This window comes from Thamnophis elegans, chromosome 3 (genome assembly GCF_009769535.1).
Source record: "Thamnophis elegans isolate rThaEle1 chromosome 3, rThaEle1.pri, whole genome shotgun sequence".
NCBI lineage: Eukaryota > Metazoa > Chordata > Lepidosauria > Squamata > Colubridae > Thamnophis > Thamnophis elegans.
The window spans coordinates 149,066,395-149,086,203 of record NC_045543.1 but is presented as its reverse complement, the minus strand read 5'-3'; the positions used below and the strand labels follow the sequence as shown (position 1 = coordinate 149,086,203).

The following is a 19,809-nucleotide window of genomic DNA, read 5'->3' as shown; positions in this document are numbered from 1 at the left end:
CTCCATTCCATTCTTCTATTCCCTGCTATGCGATGCTATGCTTTATTTCTTTTCCATTCTATTCTATATAGGGCCTCCTGCCTGAGCAGGGGTTGGACTAGAAGACCTCCGAGGTCCCTTCCAGCTTCTATTCTATTCTGCTCCGTTCCATTCTTCTATTCCCTGCTATGCGATGCTATGCTTTATTTCTTTTCCATTCTATTCTATATAGGGTCTCCTGCCTGAGCAGGGGTTGGACTAGAAGACCTCCGAGGTCCCTTCCAACTCTGTTAATCTAAAGCAATGTTTCAAAATCTCAGCAACTTTATAGAGGATGGATTTCTATTCCCAGAATCCCCAAGCCAGCATGTTTTAAGATAGCTAAAATTCGAACCCAGAATTCCCCAACATTTTAAAAAGGGTGGACTTCAACTCCCAGAAGTCCCCTTGGTAGCAAAATCCATCCATCTTAAAATTAGATTTGGGAATACTGATCTGTAATATAGGCTAAGCGGCTGAAGTTATTATCATATCATCATTATTATTATATGAATTTAATTTGTTTGCCACCTAATTTGGTGATTCATAGGAAGATAAAACACAATAAAATGTCCAGGATTAGGGTTTCTTCCAGGGTTGTTAAGTGAATCACTGCGCTTCAGTGAATCCCACGGTCGTTAAGTGAATCTGGCTCCCCCCATTGACCTCGCTTGTTGGAAGCCAACTCACATTTACGACGCTTGCAGTGCCCTGGGGTCACGCGATCCCCTTTTGCGACCAAGCCAAGTCAGTGGGATTCACTTAACAACCGTGTTACTATATTTAACGACTTGCAGGGCTTCCCAAGTGCGGCAAGAAAAGTTGTAAAGTGGGACAAACTCACTTAGCGACACACATTGAGGGGGCTCAATCGTGGTCGTAACCCGAGGACTACCTGTACAAAATTTCTATCACGGTTCTTATAAGTTTATACATTCTCCCCAGAGTGAGTTTCAGCCGAGTGGACTAAAACTTTTGAAAAGTTTTCTCCAGAGCCGATTAAGGGTGTTGGGTGAAAGTTATCCAAAGTGTTGGCACGTGTTTTAAGGACTTGATGATTCAAGAATCCATTTCTGTACTCGGCTTGGCGTCTGGCCGAAGGAGGGACACCAGCCAAGTGGAAAAGTTAAATATTCAGCCTTAGCGGAATGGAATTAGCACCCTCAACTTGGCAGCTGCCGTCGCTGTTTTTCGGAGCGACAGCTGCGAGAGTGCACAGAGCCACATCGTGCCAAGAGAAGCCTCCGTCTTGTCTCGCAAAGACAGTTGCGCTCCATGGCTGGTGGCCTTTGGCTGTGACGTCCTGCTGGGAGAGTCCCGTCCCTATCCCCGTCCCCCCACCCAACGTCCAGCAGAAATTTCAAACTTGCTGAGGTCAGAAATTCTTCCAGTTATGGAAGGAATGTGATTGGCAAGTTTCTGGTCCCTAGTGACCTGGCCGTTTTTTGTTCAGCATTAAATGAAGACGCTGAGATCACCGTTCGTAGCTCTCGCTGGAAGATCCCGCACACTGAAACAATTTGGGGAAACAATTCTCTCTTGGTGTTATACAAAAAAACTCAGCCTTCCTGTTACATGCTATATCCGTGATGGTGAACCTATCGCATAACCTGTGTCCAAAGTGGCACCAAAGTGTCTAGAGAGCCGAGGTGGTGCAGTGGTTAGAGTGCAGCACTGCAGGCCACTTCAGCTGACTGTAGTTCGGCTGTTCAAATCTCACCGGCTCAAGGTTGACTCAGCCTTCCATCGTATATCATACCGCAGTTCCGAATCGGTTTCTTTGCAGTTAGTGTTTTCCCTTCTATACATTTCTATCTTGCGTTCATAATCTCCTTATTCGTTATCCATTTTTATGTACAATTCTTTATTTATGTATACTTAGCTACTTATCACCAAATATTATTTACCTATATTGTGCTTTATATTTTTACTGTCATTTATTCTCTTACATACAGTTATAGGTATACATTCACATAGTTATTCTTTTTCTTTGCCATTCTTATATTATTATTCCATTTAAGAGCTTATAAGGTATAGTTTGGAATGCTTTGTTTACCATCCTTCGCACCTGCTAAGACACCACCTTGTTTTCTCTTTCTTTTCCTTTCTCCCTACCTTCCTTCTCTACTTCCTTCCTTCCTCCTCTCCTTCCCCTTCTTCCTCCCCTTACCTCTCCCTTACTCCTACCCTCTTTCTTCTCCTTCCTACCCTCTCTCCTTCTCTTTCTCTCTCTTCCTCCCTCTTCTCCTTCTCTTTCTCTCCCTTCCGCCCACCTCTCCTTACCTCTTTCTTCTTCCCCTACCTCTCCTCCACTCTTCTTCTTCCTCTCCTACTATCTCTCCTTCTCTTTCTCTCTCTTCCACCCTCCACTCCTTTCCATTCCTTCGTTCCTCCATTCTCTACTTCCTTCTTCCCTTCCTTTCTTTTTCTATTGTTATAGGTGTCTTTTTCAAATGCCAGTTTATGTTTTCTCGGGGATGGTATTTCCACAAGCCCATTTTTGTTTCATATCATTTCCCTTTTTCTCTATCATTCTACAGTCTATATGCCAGCTATCGTTCTGATTTGATTTCACCAATCATGACCCCCTTATTTTACTTATAACTATTATTTTTGAGTGTCGTTTTTCGCCTTTACAATTAACTCCAAGGAGGGTGGTTTTGCTGCAATAAAAGAAGGTAGTTTGTGTCCAGGACTTTTAAGTCCTCTTAGTTTTATCAAACATTGCTTCAACCATTACACATCACTGCTTCTTGATGTCTTAGATCATCACCTTTATTTAACGACCCCATAATCCCTTGTGGGGTGGAGTCTGGGCAACTCAATGGAGCTATTAGAGTGTTTCATGGCCAGATGCCCTTCCTGTCACCAGTGCAGAGTTTTGTGCAGCAGATACATTCTCAGTATTCTCAGACACCAATTCTGTTGGAAATACAGAAATATAGAATACTAGCTGGATACCCGAGCTTCGCGATGAAACTACGTGATCGGGCAGTGCAGGAGAAATCCGGTTCCTTCTGGTTCAATCCGTCAGCTCAGTGGCGGTCGGTGATTGAGACACATAAGGGAATATCGCTCCCACCACTTTGAGTCCGGAAGCAATTCCATAAGCGGAAGGTGTAGACATTTTGGTGACGTTTAGTAAGGCCTCTCCTCTCTATTGCTTGACAAAACAGGTGGCTTTTTGGTCTGTCTACCAATCATCATCTTCATTTAACGATCCCATAATCGCTTGCAGGGCGGAGTCTGGCCCACTGAATGGAGCTATTAGAATGTTTCATGGCCAGATGCCCTTCCTGTCGCCAATGCGGAGTTTTGTTCAGCAGATACATTCTCATTGAGAGAGAAATATCTGTCTCTCCCTAGGATCAAACTCACAGCCTTCTGATTGCGAGGCGAGCGCTCCGCCTCTAGGCCACCACACCACTCTGCTTCTTGATGTCTTAGGTGATGTGAGCTATTAAGAGAGTATCTCGCTTTTGGGCATGGCCACCAGGCATGAAAGAAGGTACCATGCCCGAAAGCGAAAAAATACTGGATTAAAATACAAAAATGGTTACAGGAAGTTACGAACACCCAAATCGAGTTCAAAGCGAAATTGTTCCCTCTGGGGATTATTAAGGGAAAGTACCCGAAAGAGATAAAATATTTAATTTTGCACATAATTACAGCAACGAGAATAGCACAATGCTGGAAAAGTGGATACCCTGCCAACAGACTGTCTGATAATCCAAAAGATTCTTGATGGTGCAGAGATGTAAAAACTCATCTTGGAGGTCCTTGGAAAGATGGTTTATTGTTGGACAGGGCCACATGGCTTGAGCCCTGAACAGAAAAGGTGATCACATGCTTCAATGTTGGTGGAGAAGAAGAGAAGGGCTGAGGGAGGGGCTTGCTAGGCTTTTTATACCCTGTTTAGTCCCACCTCTCTGTTTCCTGTTCCTGTGTAAGAAATGCATTCTGATTGGTTGTCAGACTCCCATGGGGCCATGCAGGGGCAACTCTCTAGGCTGTGTTTTGAATCCTGGTTTGGTTGAGTATTATGCTTTCCTGCAGCTGCAGTGGAGAAGTCTTTATTATGTAAAGTGGGCTAGCCTGGCCTTCTCAATGGCCTATTGACAAAGTGGGGATGGGCAGGAGGCTACAGGCAACTATTCTGTCTTTTAAAGCATGTTTCTTTCTTTTCACATCCAGAGAAATATTCTGCCTTTTCAGTATTTCCTAGGATATTTCATTTTTCTGGGAGAGGGCTGGATGATAACTTCCCACACCTTCTTTCTTGTATGGTGGTTATGCCCAAAAGCTAAAAAATATTGGGCCAAATTGCAAAAATGGTTAGAGGAAGTTACGAACACCCAAATAGAGTTCAAAGCGGAATTGTTCCTTCTGAGGATTATTAAGGGAAAGTATCCGAAAGAGATAAAATATTTAATTTTGCACATAATTACAGCAGCGAGAATAGCACAATGTTGGAAAAGTGGATACCCTGCCGACAGACTGTGTGATAATCCAAAAGATTCTTGATTGCGCAGAGATGTAAAAACTCATCTTGGAGTTGAGGGACAAGGAAGACTCAGAATATTATACAGTTTGGGAAAACTGGTATCAATGGATGAATAACAGGAACATGAAATGTACAGCTTAGAAACATAGATGTATAGATATAAAAATATTAGGAATGTGTACACATGTATTTGAAAAACAATAGAGCCGAGGTGGCTCAGTGGTTAGGGTGCAGTACTGCAGGCCCCTTCAGCTGACTGTTATCTGCAGTTCGGCTGTTCAAATCTCACCGGCTCAGGGTTGACTCAGCCTTCCATCCTTCCGAGGTGGGTGAGATGAGGACCCAGACTGTGGGGGCGATATGCTGACTCTGTAAACCGCTTAGAGAGGGCTGAAAGCCCTATGAAGCGGTATATAAGTCTAACTGCTATTGCTATTGCTAAATGGGTATGTTAGTACTGTCAAAAAGGATTGCAACTTATGCAAAACTTATTTTTAAAGGTATATTTGTATCGTAATGTTTTAAATTTTCAAGAAAGGGTTTTTCGTCAAAAAAAAAAAAAAGAGACAGAGTTGGCCTTTCTTCAACCGTCTTCAGCCTTTTGTCTTTCCTTTTTTTTGGCAGATGATGGCGATTTGTTCAACGTCCTCCTCCAGATAGGACAAATGCCTCGGTCGAAAGAGGCTAATGAGCTCGCCGGCCACTCCTGAAGAAGCAGGTGGAGGCAGACCATCACCCAGCCTCTATGCTTCCAGCTTTGCACCCGAACTCAGAGACGGGCCCTGCCTTGGGTAGCAACGCGACATAAGAGGGGACGATGTATACTTTCCTGCCGGAGAACTTCACTCCGGTGAAGCAGAAGCCATCCAAAGAGCTGAGGCCCATGATTGGCGCCATCGTGGTGGGCCTCGTTTTGTTCATTGCCGCCATCGTGGCGTGGTGCTACTATGTGGCGTCCCTTCGGAAGGCAGAGAGGCTTAAGACGGCAGAGATGGATTTGCGGCAAGATGGATTCACCATCAAGAACCAGAACGGCGAGCTGGTCTTCCAGGTGGCCTTCCAGTCGGGGCTTCTGGACCTGGAGTCCTGCTCCAGGGAGGGGGCCAATTTAACCTGCACCCAGACCGACAAAGGGAGAGTCAACTTCTTCATCAAGATCGTCAACCCCAAGGACACCGTGATCTGCTACCGCGTGCGCTGGGAAGAGTTCGTGGCGGACACGGTGGTGGAACATAAAATGTTCTGGGGTGATGCCTTCTGGTACGGAGGCTGTGAGATGAGTGTCCAGCATTGGCCGATCAAGCTGCCCGGATACCAGGAGCCCATGCCTTTTGTGACCAGCGACGTCAATTCTTTAAGGAACAGCTTTGGAGGCATCTTAGAGAGATACTGGTTGTCTTCCAAAGCTGCAGCCATCAAGATCAACGATTCGGTGCCCTTCCACCTTGGCTTCAACGCCACGGAGCCCTCCCTTGTCTTCCAAGCCAGGTATAAAGACTCGCCGTACAAGCCTCCATTGGGCCAGCCGCCTTTTCCTGAGCTGAGTTACCGTGTCTGCATCGGTTCCGACGTCACCTCCATCCACAAATACATGGTGCGGAAGTACTTCTACAAGCCCTCCAAGATACCTTCGAGGAACGCCTTCAGGTACCCCATCTGGTCCACCTGGGCCTTGTACAAGAACGACATTGACCAGGAGAAACTCCTGCGCTTTGCCGAAAACATCAAGAAGTACAAGTTCAACTGCAGCCACATCGAGATCGACGACACCTACACCCAGGCGTACGGAGACTTCGACTTCGACGTGGCCAAGTTCCCCAACATGACGGGAACCTTCAAGAAACTCCGAGAGGACGGTTTTCAGATCACCCTCTGGACCCACCCGTTCATCAATTACAATTCCTCGAATTTTGGGGTGGGGATAGAGAAACAGCTGTTCATCAAGGAACCCACCGGACGGCTGCCCGCCATGGTGGAGTGGTGGAACGGCATCGGCGCCATCTTGGATTTCACCAACCCTGCCGCCCGAGATTGGTTCCAGAGCCAGCTGAGACAGCTCCGCAATAAATACGGCATCTCCTCCTTTAAATTCGATGCTGGGGAGACCAGCTACCTCCCCAAACAGTTTAGCACCTTCCGACCTTTGTCGGACCCCAGTGTCTGGTCCAGGCGCTACACAGAAATGGCCATCCCGTTTTACGAACTGGCGGAGGTCAGGGTGGGCTACCAATCCCAGAACATCTCGTGTTTCTTCAGGATCATTGACCGGGATTCCGTGTGGGGCTACGAACTTGGCCTGAAGTCCTTAATCCCCACCGTCCTGACCATCAGCATGTTGGGGTACCCGTTTATATCGGCCGACATGATCGGAGGGAATTTCTTCCCCAACAAAACCGACGGGGCTTTGGAAATCCCGGATCGGGAACTCTACATCCGTTGGCTGGAGCTGTCCGCCTTCATGCCGTCCATGCAGTTCTCCATCCCGCCTTGGCTGTACGACAAGGAGGTCGTCGAAATCGCCCTGAAGTTCACCAAGCTTCACGAGTCCTTGGTGGCCCCTCTTTTGCTGGAGCTGGCCGGGGAGATCACCACCACGGGGGATCCCATCATACGGCCCATCTGGTGGATCTCTCCCGGGGACGAGTCTGCTCACAAGATCGATTCCCAGTTTCTCATCGGGGACACCTTGATGGTGGCTCCTGTCTTGGAGATGGGAAAACAGGAACGGGACATTTACATCCCGGCGGGCAAATGGCGGAGTTACAAAGGAGAGCTGTTTGAGAAGACTCCCACGCTGGTCACGGACTACCCCGTGGATCTGGATGAGGTGGCCTACTTTGTCTGGGTCTCCTAAGCCGCCTCCGTGGACGTGTGTAAAAGAGACACCTTGCCTTATTCTCATCCTCCTAACCCGAAATAATTCTAATCGGTTCAGAAGGTCGAAAGGGAAAACACGATTGCCCGCTAATTCTTCCAATCGAAACTGAACGACGGGCGTGCAATTAAACAGGCTGCCAAAAGACAAATAAAGGTAGTCCTCGACTTACAACCACCATTGAGCCCGAAATTTATGTCACTAAACGAGACAGTTTAGTGTTAAGTGAGCTTTGCCCCAATTCACGACATTTCTCGGGTCGGTGGTTAAGCGAATCACTGCCATCCGTTAATAGCGGTTGTTAAGGTGAATCCAGCTTTGCTGTTGCTTGTCAGAAGGTCGCAAAAGGGATACAGCAACGGTCATAAGTACGTGCCAGTTGCCAAGCCTCCGAACTTTTATCCCGCGCCTGTGGGAATGCTGCAACAGTGATCAATGTGAAAAAACCGTCCTAACCACTTTTTTCAGTGCTGTCAAAACTTTGAAAGGTCGCTAAGGGAATTGTTGTAAGTCGAGGACTACCTGTATTGTCACCAAATTTGCACAGAGCAGCAAAAGGCCTCGCTTGGAGGCTGGGAATCGTGGTTTCTGAATTGTGTGTGTGTGTGTGTGTGTGTGTTTATTTGCACTGAACCGGTTGTCTTCCGTTTTCTTCAAAGGTGGGTCTTGTAAGGCCGAAATCCTTGAGTAATTGATCAATCCTTTCACCTTCAAGCGTTTCTGGATGGTTTTAACACCAGGAATTGGGGGAAAAAAAGAGGAGGAATTTAACTCTTAAGCTGCCGAGAATTTTTTTTAAAGAGCAGCGAAAGGAAGCGTTGGGAAAATGTGCAAGAAGGACAGCTCAACTAGGATGAACCGTATTGTTGTTTTTAATTGGGAAGGCATCTAATTATTGCTCCAGCCAAGTCTATCTAACCGGAGGGAGTGGTTAAAGAAAAAAATAAGGAACAGTGGGGGAAGTCACACATACATGATCAAAAACCCCTCGTGTCACACATAACAACACAGGTAATCCTCGACTTAAGGGTCCCAATTGAGTCCCAAAATTTCCGTTGCCAGGTGAGACAGTTAAATGAGTTTTGCACAGGGGTGGGCTTCAAAAACTTTAGCAAGGGGGTCTCTGCCCTGTGGCTGGGTGGGCGTGGCCATGGTAGGCGTGGCCTAGTCAGCCTCCTGCACCACAGGGGTGTGTGTGTGTGTGTTTGCCCTCTCTGGGCTCCAGAGGCTTTCCTTGAGTCTCCGGGAGAGCGAAAACAGCCTCCCTAGGCTACGGAGGCTCTCTGAAAGGGTGAAAAATGGGCCTACCGGAAGTTCACCTCCCTGAACTTCCGGTAGGCCCATTTTTCGTCCTTCCCGATCCTCCGCGTGCGCCCTGCACTTAGCTGCTTCCAAAATGGGCTTCCTAGGGACTCCTAGGAGGGGCGAGGCTGGGTGGGTGGGGCCAGCCAGGAGTGGGATTTGGGGGTTCTGTGAACTACACAGAACCCCTGCAAACCCCCACCCCTGGTTTTGCCCCTTTTTACGACCTTTTACGCCTGTGGTTAAGCGAATCGCTGCAGTCGTTAACTCAGTCCCACGGTTGTTAAGCGAATCCGGCTTCCCCATTGTCTTTGCTTGCCAAAATGGGTCACAACCCCGGGACGCTGCAACCGTCATAAGTACAGGCCAGTTACCAAGCGCCTGAATTTTGATCACGTGACCATCGGGAAGGCTGTAAGGGTGAAAACGATCCTAAGCTGCTTTTTTCAGTGCCATTGTCACTTTGAATGGTCACTATATGAGCCGTTATAAGTCGAGGACTACCTCTGCGGGTAAAAAAGCTGGGCTTCACCCGGTCAGCACTTCCAACCTGACTTTTCAAACCCCTCCCGGTGGATTTCTTGGCTGCCGCACAACCAGCCTTAAGTTTTAAAATACCGTAAGCTATTATTTGAAACGAGCTTTGTTTTCCTAAAGGGAATAAATCGAATAAATACAGGGATATATTTATAGAAATGCGGGGAGATCTCCCTGCTCTCTGATTTCCGAAGGAGGCTGGTGGTAACCCAGGAATGAACTAGCCACGTAGGCAATGGTGGGATTCAAATAATTTCACAACCGGTTCGTCTGAACAGATACGAACTGTCTGAATCACACGCCTCTTGTACATAAAGTTTGATTAAACAGGCCTGGGCTGGTTCCTTGGCTTTAGGCTTTGGGAAAGAGAGAAAGGGTGTGGATCCACATTATATTTTCCAGTTTTGCACCTCAAAACAGGTTTAGCGATGGCTTCAGTCCTGTGGAATTCTGGGGCTTGTAGTTCCAACACATCTGGAAGGCCAGAGGTTGGGGGAGAGATTCCTTCCTTTGTCCCTCCCTCGGCTAGTGAATTTCTTATCCAGGTAATTAACCCACCAAAATCCATCCACGCAACAATATAGTTAGAATTTCACCCACAGTAAGATCCAATTTAGAAGAGGATAATTGGGTTGAACCGTGGTGCTCTCTGAGTTTCATTATTTTCTTGTAGACGTTTTATGATCCAACTAGGGATCATCATCAGTGCCAGGAATCTCTGTTTGTATACAGGTGGCTGTCACTGTTGGTGCGAGCTTTGGTTTCTTTTTAGTGGTTCCTTCACTAGGCTGTTCTTCTCTGTTGATTGATTTGATTGATTGATTTTATTATATTTATATGCCGCCCTTTTCCCCCGAAGGCGACTCAGGGCGGCTCACAATTCAAATCAGGGAAGGGGGGGTACAGACAAAAAATAAAAGACAAAACATAACAATACATAATTTAAAACACACGACAGTCATACCATTCGAGACGGGGGCAACAGCTCTTTAGCCCCAGGCCTGTCGGAACAGCCAGGTTTTAAGGGCTATGCGGAAGGCCTGGAGGGTGGTGAGGGTTCGAATCTCCACGGGGAGTTCGTTCCAGAGGGTCGGAGCAGCCACAGAGAAGGCTCTCCTCCGGGTAGTCGCCAGTCGGCACTGGCCGGCGGATGGAATTCGGAGGAGGCCTAATCTGTGGGATCTAATTGGTCTAGTGGAGGTGATTGGCAGCAGGCGGTCTCTCAAGTACCTTATTTGTCTGTTGATCCACAGGCACATAGGGATAAATAGCATCTACACACCATTAAAAAGAGATGCTTAAAAAGGAAACAAAAAGAATCCAAACAGATCCTTACCAGTGACCAACACCCAGATAAACAGAGGCAAACCCAAAGATTAATACTAGGCCAACAATCAAGAAGTAAACATTATCCCAATCAAGGAACTGCCAACTCAGACAAACAATATAACAATGAAGGAACCAACAACAACACTGACGGGACAGCGCCATTTGTACATAAACAGAGTGCAAACCCCACTCTCTTTTAGCACTGATGATGTTATCTAATTGGGTAATGAAAAGTCTGCAAGCAAATCACCTATTTCAGAGAGCACTAAGGACCACACAATCCTCCTCCTCCTCTCTGCAAACTCTACTCCCTTCTAGCACTGATGATGTTACCTAGCTGGGTCATGAAACGTCTGTAAGAAAACCACCATCAGAGAGCACCAAGGACCTCACAATCCTCCTCCTCCTCCTCCTCCTCCTCATTCCTTCTAGCACTGATGATGTTACCTAGTTGGGTAAAGAAACATCTGCAAGAAAACCAAGCTCAGAGAGCACCAAAAACCCCACAATCCTTTTCCTCCTCCTCCTCCTCCTCCTCCTCCTCCTCCTCCTCCTCCTCCTCCTCAAACCCACTCCTTTCTAGCACAGATGATATTCCCTAGTTGGGTCATGAAACATCTGCAAGAAAACTACCCAGGTCAGAGAGCACCAAGGGCCCCACAGTCCATCCTCCTCCTCCTCCAATCCCACTCCCTTCTAGCACTGATGATGTAACCTAGTTGGGCCATGAAACACCTGCCGGAAAGCCCCAAGGACCCCACAGTCCACCCCTGAGTTGCAAAAATTCTCTTCTATCCACAGAACAAACCAATTCTTGCTGTACCAAAAAGGGAGAATTATGACTTCTCTGTCTGGAAGACGAATGTAACTTAGTGCAGTCCAGATACTATTAAAGTTTTGATTAAACCTGGCAAGAGTCTTCATTTGATTATGTCTTTTTCAATTCGGGAAGGGGTTTAAATTCCCATTGTCCTACCTGCAATTCTGGGCCAACTGTGCCATCCTCGGAAAAACGAACGAAAGGTACTATTCTCATCTCCCCCTTGAGCTGGAAATGCCTTCCCAATCTTCCCCTCGCATTTCATTCCTTAAGAAGGTACCATAATTAAACGGCTGAAATCCAAGATGTACCTTGATGACAGCAAGGAGTCTGGGAAGATTGCAGGTAGTCCTCAACTTACGACCACAATTGAGCCCAACATTTATGTTGCTAAGTGGCACCTTGTGGGTTTTGCCCCATTTTACCACCTTTCTTGCCACCGTTGTTAAGTGAGTCACTGCGGGGGTTAAGCTAGTCATGTTTTTAAGTGAATCCTGCTTCCCCATTGATTTGGGCTTGTCAGAAGGTCGCAAAAGGGGATCATGTGGTCCCCAGGGCACTGTGACCGTCATAAATGTGAACCGGTTGCCATGCGTATGAATTTTGATGCACCTGGTCATGCAGCAACAGTCCCAAGTGTGAAAAACGGTCATAAGTCGCGTTTTTTCAGCGCCATTGCAACGTTGAACGGTCACTAAAATGTTGTAAGTCGAGGACTGCCCGTAATGTCCTGAACCCCCATCTAAGGTGCTGCATTTATTGTCACAACTGTGCAAATTTAGGATTGACAAAGCAACGTCTCAAAAAATACAGATTATTGCCTAGGAATAGGAGAAAGTTGGCAATCAGGAAACCCGGAGAAGGACGAGGACAGGGGTGAAGATGTTGGATTGAGAAATGGGAAGATCTTGGCTATTCCAGCAGGCCTGGGGCTGTTGACCTCTTGACCGAGGTCCAGCCCCGATTAGACTGGGTGCATGATGTGCTTTCTTTTAATCTGTTTTCCTCCGTTTGTTTTTAACTCTTCACTTTTTAAAATTTATTTTCTGTAAGCCGCCCGGAGACCTTTGGGATTGGGCGGCCTATAAATTTATTAAATCAATCAATCAATCAATCTTCACAGTGTCTCCTAAACAGTATTTTTAAATGACTGCAAAAAGATGATTTGAATTAAAGCAGCCTCACAGTCCTCAGTGGGACGCGGTGGCTCAGTGGCTAAGACTGGCTGAGCTTGTCGATCAGAAAGTTCAGTGGTTTGAATCCCTAGCGCCACATAACGGGGTGAGCTCCCGTGACTTGTCCCAGCTTCTGCCAACCGAGCAGTTCGAAAGCACGTAAAAAATGCAAGTAGAAAAACAGGAACCACCTTTGGTGGGAAGGGACCAGCGTTCCGTGCGCCTTCGGCGTTGAGTCATGCCGGCCACATGACCACGGAGACGTCTTCGGACAGGGCTGGCTCTTCGGCTTTGAAACGGAGATGAGCACCGCCCCCTTGAGTCAGGAACGACTAGCGCATATGTGCGGGGGGAATCCTTTACCTCTCCCACAGTCCTCACAGTTTAAAGTCAAGAAATCATCATTATCCAATGCACAGTGCTTCTTCAAATGTTCTTTTAGCTATAATAATGAATTGGAATTCAAAAGTTGTTAAATGTTACAGTCATCATTGCATAAAAGTTTTAAATAGCATTAAAAAAAGACGTGAAGATGACATTTTAGTTTAAATGAAATTTCTTGGGCATCTAAACACAGTTGGCCAAATAAAATATTGAATTCAATTCAAGCGGGGAAGGAGAGAGAGGAAGATGATTTGTGCCGTTATAGATTGTGGAGAAAAAAAAATAGAAAGGGAATATATTTTCCTTCTTCGTCCTAAAATTAAAACCCCATTGAGTCATCCATTCATGTTTTTATACAGTGAATGGTGAAGGCTTGTAATCCGTCCAGGTAACTTTCATCTATCAGGTGGATCAGGTTTAATAAATAATAATGTTAATGCTGCCTGGTCTGATTCCTTTTGTAACTGGGATAAAAATGAAGGAGGGGTTTTAAAATAATGACTTTGGGGGAAGAAATAATCCTCTTTAATATTAAACATTGGCTACTTTCCCAGATCTTTGTTAATCAGTTTGCGTGGGGAACCTATCGTAGCTTGTCAATTGTTGTTTAATTTGGACCAAAGGGGGAACAGTTTGTAAGCTATAAAAGTTTCCCCAACTTGTCCCTTTCCAGAAATTTGGGCTCACAAAATTAATTAGATAAAGTAGACCAGAACCTACTACTTGATAAATGTGGGTTAGACAGCATCACCACTAGATGGATTCGGAACTGGCTGACCAACCGCACTCAATGTGTAGTCCTCAATGGAACTGCATCTACATGGAGGGAAGCATGCAGTGGGGGACCCCAAGGCTCTGTTTTAGGCCCAGGACTCTTCAACATCTTCATCAATGATTTGGATGAGGGAATAAATGGGGAACTCATCAAATTTGCAGACGACACCAAGCTGGCAGGAATAGCCAACACTCCAGAAGACAGGCTTAAGATACAGAAGGATCTTCACAAACTTGAACATTGGGCACTATCTAATAAAATGAAATTAAATGGTGGAAAAAGTAAGGTTCTACATTTAGGCAAGAAAAATGAAATGCACAGGTACAGTGTAGGTGGCAACTTGCTCAATAGTAGTAACTGTGAAAGGGATCCTGGAGTCCTAGTGGACAACCATTTAAATAGGAGCCAGCCGTGTGCAGCAGCTGCCAAAAAAGCCAACACAGTTCTAGGCTGCATAAACAGAGGGATAAAATCAAGCTCATGTGAAGTGTTGATACCACTTTATAATGCCCTGGTAAGACCACACTTGGAATTCTGCATTCAGTTTTGATCGCCACGATGTAGAAAAGATGTGGAGACTCTAGAAAGAATGCAGAGAAGAGCAACAAAGAGGATTAGGGGACTGGAGACTAAAACAGATGAAGAACGGTTGCAGGAACTGGGGATGTCTAGTTTTGAGTATTTTTTAGTATTTGAGTATTTATTAAAATTTATAGGCCGCCCTTTTCCCTGAGGGGACTCAGGGCGGCTTACAATCACAAGGGAGGGGGGTGCAGTATCAAAAAAACAAAACAAAATGTGAACAAAGAAAAATAGTAAAACACAACTTTCGTTCAGCAATCAAACACTCGGGCGGGTGAATTGGGAACCTATCCCCAGGCCTGCTGGGAGAGCCAGATCTTGAGGGCTGTGCGGAAGGTCTGGATGGTGGTGAGGGTACGGATCTCAACGGGGAGATCATTCCAGAGGGTCGGAGCTGCAACAGAAAAGGCTCTCCTCCGTGTGGTCGCCAGTCGGCATTGACTGGCAGATGGGATTCGGAGGAGGCCCAGTCTGTGCGTTCTAATTGGTCGAAGGGAGGTAATCGGCAGAAGGCGGTCTCTCAAGTACCCAGATCCACTACCATGGAGTGCTTTAAAGGTGGTCATCAATACCCTGAAGCGCACCCGGAGACCAACAGGTAGCCAGTGCAGCTCGCGGAGGACGGGTGTAACGTGGGCGAACCGCGGTGCGCCCACTATCACTCGCGCGGCTGCATTCTGGACTAACTGTAGTCGCCGGATGCACTTCAAGGGCAACCCCATGTAGAGCCCATTGCAGTAGTTTAATGAAAAGAAGGACTAAGGGGGACATGATAGCAATCTTCCAGTATTTGAGGGCCTACCACAAAGAAGGGGGTTTTCTAATCAATGTTTTTAAGAAGAGATTGAATTTCCTGACAGTGAGGACAATTAACCAGTGGAACAGCTTCCCACCAGAATAGCAATAGCAGTTAGACTTATATACCGCTTCATATGGCTTTCAGCCCTCTCTAAGCGGTTTACAGAGTCAGCATATCGTCCCCACAGTCTTGGTCCTCATTTTACCCACCTCGGAAGGATGGAAGGCTGAATCAACCCTGAGCCGGTGAGATTTGAACCGCCGAACTGCGGCTAAAAGTCAGCTGAAGTGGCTGCAGTACTGCACTCTAACCACTGCGCCACCTCGGCTCAGTTATGGATGGTGCATCACTGGAGGTTTTTAAGGAGAGATTGGACAGACATTTGTCTGAAAAGGTATAGGGTCTCCTGCTTGAGCGGAGGGTTGGACTAGAAGACCTCCAAGCTCCCTTCCAACTCTGTTATTCTGTCAAGCAACCAGTCAAGGACAATCTGTACTGCGATCAAAATAAAACCACAATGGCAGTGTTCACACCAACAAGTTGACCTTGTGAACACATTATATTCCATTCTTCACCCAAATTTTGCAGATGGTTGTAAACTCAACACACACATTTTAGATCAGTGTTTCTCAACCTTGACAACTTGAAGTCCTGTGGACTTCAACTCCCAGAATCCCCCAGCCAGCATAGCTGGCTGGGGGATTCTGGGAGTTGAAGTCCACAGGACTTTAAGTTGTCAAGGTTGAGAAACACTGTTTTAGATTGTAAGGCACGGGCAGGCCCTGGTTTCTGGTTCCTATGAGAATAACCTCTCCGTTAAAATGTTAGTTAATATTTTTAATGCAAGGTACAGTTGGAAATCAGATTTCCAGTTGGGAAAACACGATTGCTGGCTCTCTCCACATTTTTGCTTTGTATTCAATCTGTTCTTTGGACCGCAAGTGGAATTCCACATTCTCTGCTACCTTCTCTGGAAAGTGAAAAATTCAGAGGTCTGGAACCCCAAATCCCTCCGCCTCTAGAAATATAAAATACATACATCCCCAAACGTCACTTTGGGATATTTCATATTTATTGTTTGTATGCCATTTTTCTAAATTGCAGATCTGGCTTCCATTCAAATGGAAGGTGCGTATATAAAAATGAAAATCCCAAGAAAACAATAACGTGAATAATCATACAAACAATGGAAACTACATAGTATGCGGTGATGATCGAGGCAGTGTTGTGGCCTAACAGCGGCCGGCTGAGCTGTTGGTGGAATCTGACAGGGATGAGCACTATGGGACTGCCCTGGAGGCTGAGGAAGACTCTGGGGGGGTGTTCGGAGTCAGAGCAGGGACTAGGGAGGCCTGTTGGCCACCAGGTGGTGTCTGAGTCAGGGAGCAGTGAGGAAGAACAGAGGGAGGCTGTCCCTGACTTATGTATCCGTAGGGCTGCGAGGAGGAGGGAGCAGCTTTGGAAAAAGGGTTACAGAAGGAAATAGGAACAGGTGGCTACTGATTGGTCCCTCCCGGAGAGCTTATAGGTGGGCCGACGGGAGGGAAATTTCGCAGAAAACAACAGTTTACTAATCCAGGCGTAGAGAAAGATTGGGAGAATTCCGTGAGTTCAAGCCTTGTTTTCATAGAGATAATTTTCTGGGCTCCTAGCCAAGGGGTTGCTTATCTCCCTCCTTAGTTGTGGCAGACAGCCAAGTCTGCGTCAGTATCTATTAGAGGCTTGGGACAGAACAGGTAATATAATTGTTTTGAGCTGATGCTTGAAATATTGCTTGAAACTTTGAGCATCATCAAAAAGTCGTCTTTTTCATCTATATGATGGCACCTCAATTGATATTATGTGATGAAACATCTGGAAGAAAACAATGAAACCACCAAGGACCCCCACCGTCCTCTGCCTGATGAACGTTACCTAGTTGGCTAGTGAAACAACTGCAAGAATACAAAAAAAGCCCAGAGGGAGCACCAAGGACCGCATAGACCTCCTCCTCCCCACAACCCCCCTCCTTTTGAGCACTGATGATGTTACCTAGTTGGGTCATGAAATGTTTGCAAGACAAGAACCAACCTCAAAGAGCACCAAGGACCCTACAGTTCATCCCTGAGCTACAAATATTCGCTTCTATTGATATCTATATCTATCTATCTATCTATCTATCTATCTATCTATCTATCTATCTATCTATCTATCTATCATCTATCTATCTCTATCTATCTATCTATCTATCTATCTATCTATCTATCTATCTATCTATCTAATCTAATCCTATGTATGTATCTGTCTATCATAATTATTATCCATCCATCCATCCATCCATCCATCCATCCATCTATCGTAGGTAGGTAGGTAGGTAGGTAGGTAGGTAGGTAGGTATGTATGTATGTGTCTGTCTTTTGGTCTATCATAATTATCATTCATCTATCCATCTTGTCTGTCTGTCTGTCTGTCTGTCTGTCTGTCTGTCTATCTATCTATCTATCTACCTATCATCTATCTATCATCTATCTATCATCTATCTATCATCTATCTATCATCTATCTATCATCTATCTACCTATCTCTAGCCATCATCTGTCTGTCTGTCTATCTATCTACCTACTTACCTATCAATCACATCGCTCTCTTTCTACCTCTTTCTTGATCTCTAGCTATCTATCTTTCTATCTATTTTTCTATAATTTCATCTCTCTCTCATCTATCTACCTATATACCAATTTGATCCCTCTGTTTTTCTCTCTCCATCCATCATCTGTCTGTCTATCATTATTGATCTCATCTGTCTATCTTTCTAAGTCTCAATCTCTGTCTTTCTATCATGTTTCATCTGTCTCTCATCTACCTATATACCAATCTTATCTCTGTCTCTCCATCCATCCATCCATCCATCCATCCATCCATCCATCCATCCTATCTATCTATCTATCTATCTATCTATCTATCTATCTATCTATCTATCTATCTATCTATCTATCTATCTATCATCTATCTATCTATCTATCATCTATCTATCTATCTATCTATCTATCTATCTATCATCTATCTATCTATAATCTATCTATCATCTATCTACCTATCTCTAGCCATCATCTGTCTGTCTATCTACCTACTTACCTATCAATCTCATCTCGCTCTCTTTCTACCTCTTTCTCGATCTCTAGCTATCTATCTTTCTATCTATTTTTCTATAATTTCATCTCTCTCTCATCTATCTACCTATATACCAATTTCATCCCTCTCTGTTTCTCTCTCCAGCCATCATCTGTCTGTCTATCATTATTGATCTCATCTGTCTATCTTTCTATCAGTCTCAATCTCTGTCTTTTTATCATCTTTCATCTGTCTCTCATCTACCTATATACCAATCTTATCTCTGTCTCTCCATCCATCCATCCATCCATCCATCCATCCATCCATCCATCCATCCATCCATCCATCCATCCATCTATCTATCTATCTATCTATCTATCTATCTATCTATCTATCTATCTATCTATTGTCTATCTATCTATCTCTAGCCATCATCTGTCTGTCTGTCTGTCTGTCTGTCTACCTACCTACCTACCTACCTACCTACCTACCTATCAATCTCATCTCACTATCTTTCTATCTCTTTCTCGATCTCTAGCTATCTTTCTATTTTTTTATAATTTCATCTCTCTCTCATCTATCTACCTATATACCAATTTCATCTCTCTCTGTCTCTCTCTCCCTCCCTCCATCATCTGTGTGTCTGTCTGTCTATCATTATTGATCTCATCTATCTTTCTATCTATCAGTCTCAATCTCTGTCTTTCTATCACCTTTCATCTGTCTCTCATCTACCTATATACCAATCTTATCTCTGTCTCTCCATTTATTCAGCCATCCATCCGTCCATCCATCCGTCCATCCATCCATCTATCTATCTATCTATCTATCTATCTGTCATATATCTATCCTAATGCCAGATCAACCACCAAGCAGCAAACAACATTATAATCAAGGAAGTGCACACCACTGGCACATAGACAGAGAGCAAACACCACTCCCTTTGAGCCTGATAATGTTACCTAGAGACCTAAATATTCCCGGAGAAGAAGTTGAGATGAAGCCGTCGTGACATTCATTTGTCCTTCTCTCCATGTTACCCATTCCCTGATTAGTCACCCTGGTATTGATTGTCCCATCTGCTGGGCTAAGATAACAATTCTTCCCCATCATGGACAGCTGAGACGAACAGCTTGTCAGCTGTGAAGGTTCAGCAGAATGAAAAGACACATTTGCCATGTGTTAGGAAAAAATAATTGTGAGCAATAAATCATCCTTCATCAAAAAAATAAACATTTGGAGTCAAATCCGCGTCACCCGAAGATTGAATGATATGTCTTCTTCCAACTGCATGATTCTAAGAGAATTTCAAGAGAATTTCAATAAGTTTTGGCCTGGAGAAAGTCTGTAGAGATTCTCCATCCTCCAGGTCATGGTTGTCCCAAAGGTGTTTTTTTCAGGAGGCAACTGGACTTTCCTGTTTTTTGGTTTGAAGAGGTTTCGCTTCTCATCCAAGAAGCTTCTTCAACTCTGACAGGAAAGTGGGGAATGGAAGGATTTATAGTCCTTGCAGATCGCTATGTCAGGCCTGCAGTTATAGCAATAGCAGTTAGACTTATATACCGCTTCCTAGGGCTTTCAGCCCTCTCTAAGCAGTTTACAGAGTCAGCATATTGCCCC

General features: G+C 45.2%; 1 protein-coding gene across 2 annotated transcripts in view; it reads left to right on the top strand.

The window, feature by feature from the left end:
• Positions 1–8,446, top strand: part of LOC116505773 (myogenesis-regulating glycosidase-like) — a 38,739-nt gene extending 30,293 nt beyond the window's left edge. For both annotated transcript variants that reach the window (XM_032213158.1, XM_032213157.1), the window contains exon 2: positions 5,147–8,446. In XM_032213158.1, the coding sequence (XP_032069049.1) occupies positions 5,340–7,376 (2,037 nt within the window). In that variant the 5' untranslated portion in view covers positions 5,147–5,339 and the 3' untranslated portion in view covers positions 7,377–8,446. The remainder of the gene's footprint in view (positions 1–5,146) is intronic.
• The last annotated feature ends 11,363 nt before the right edge of the window (positions 8,447–19,809 follow it).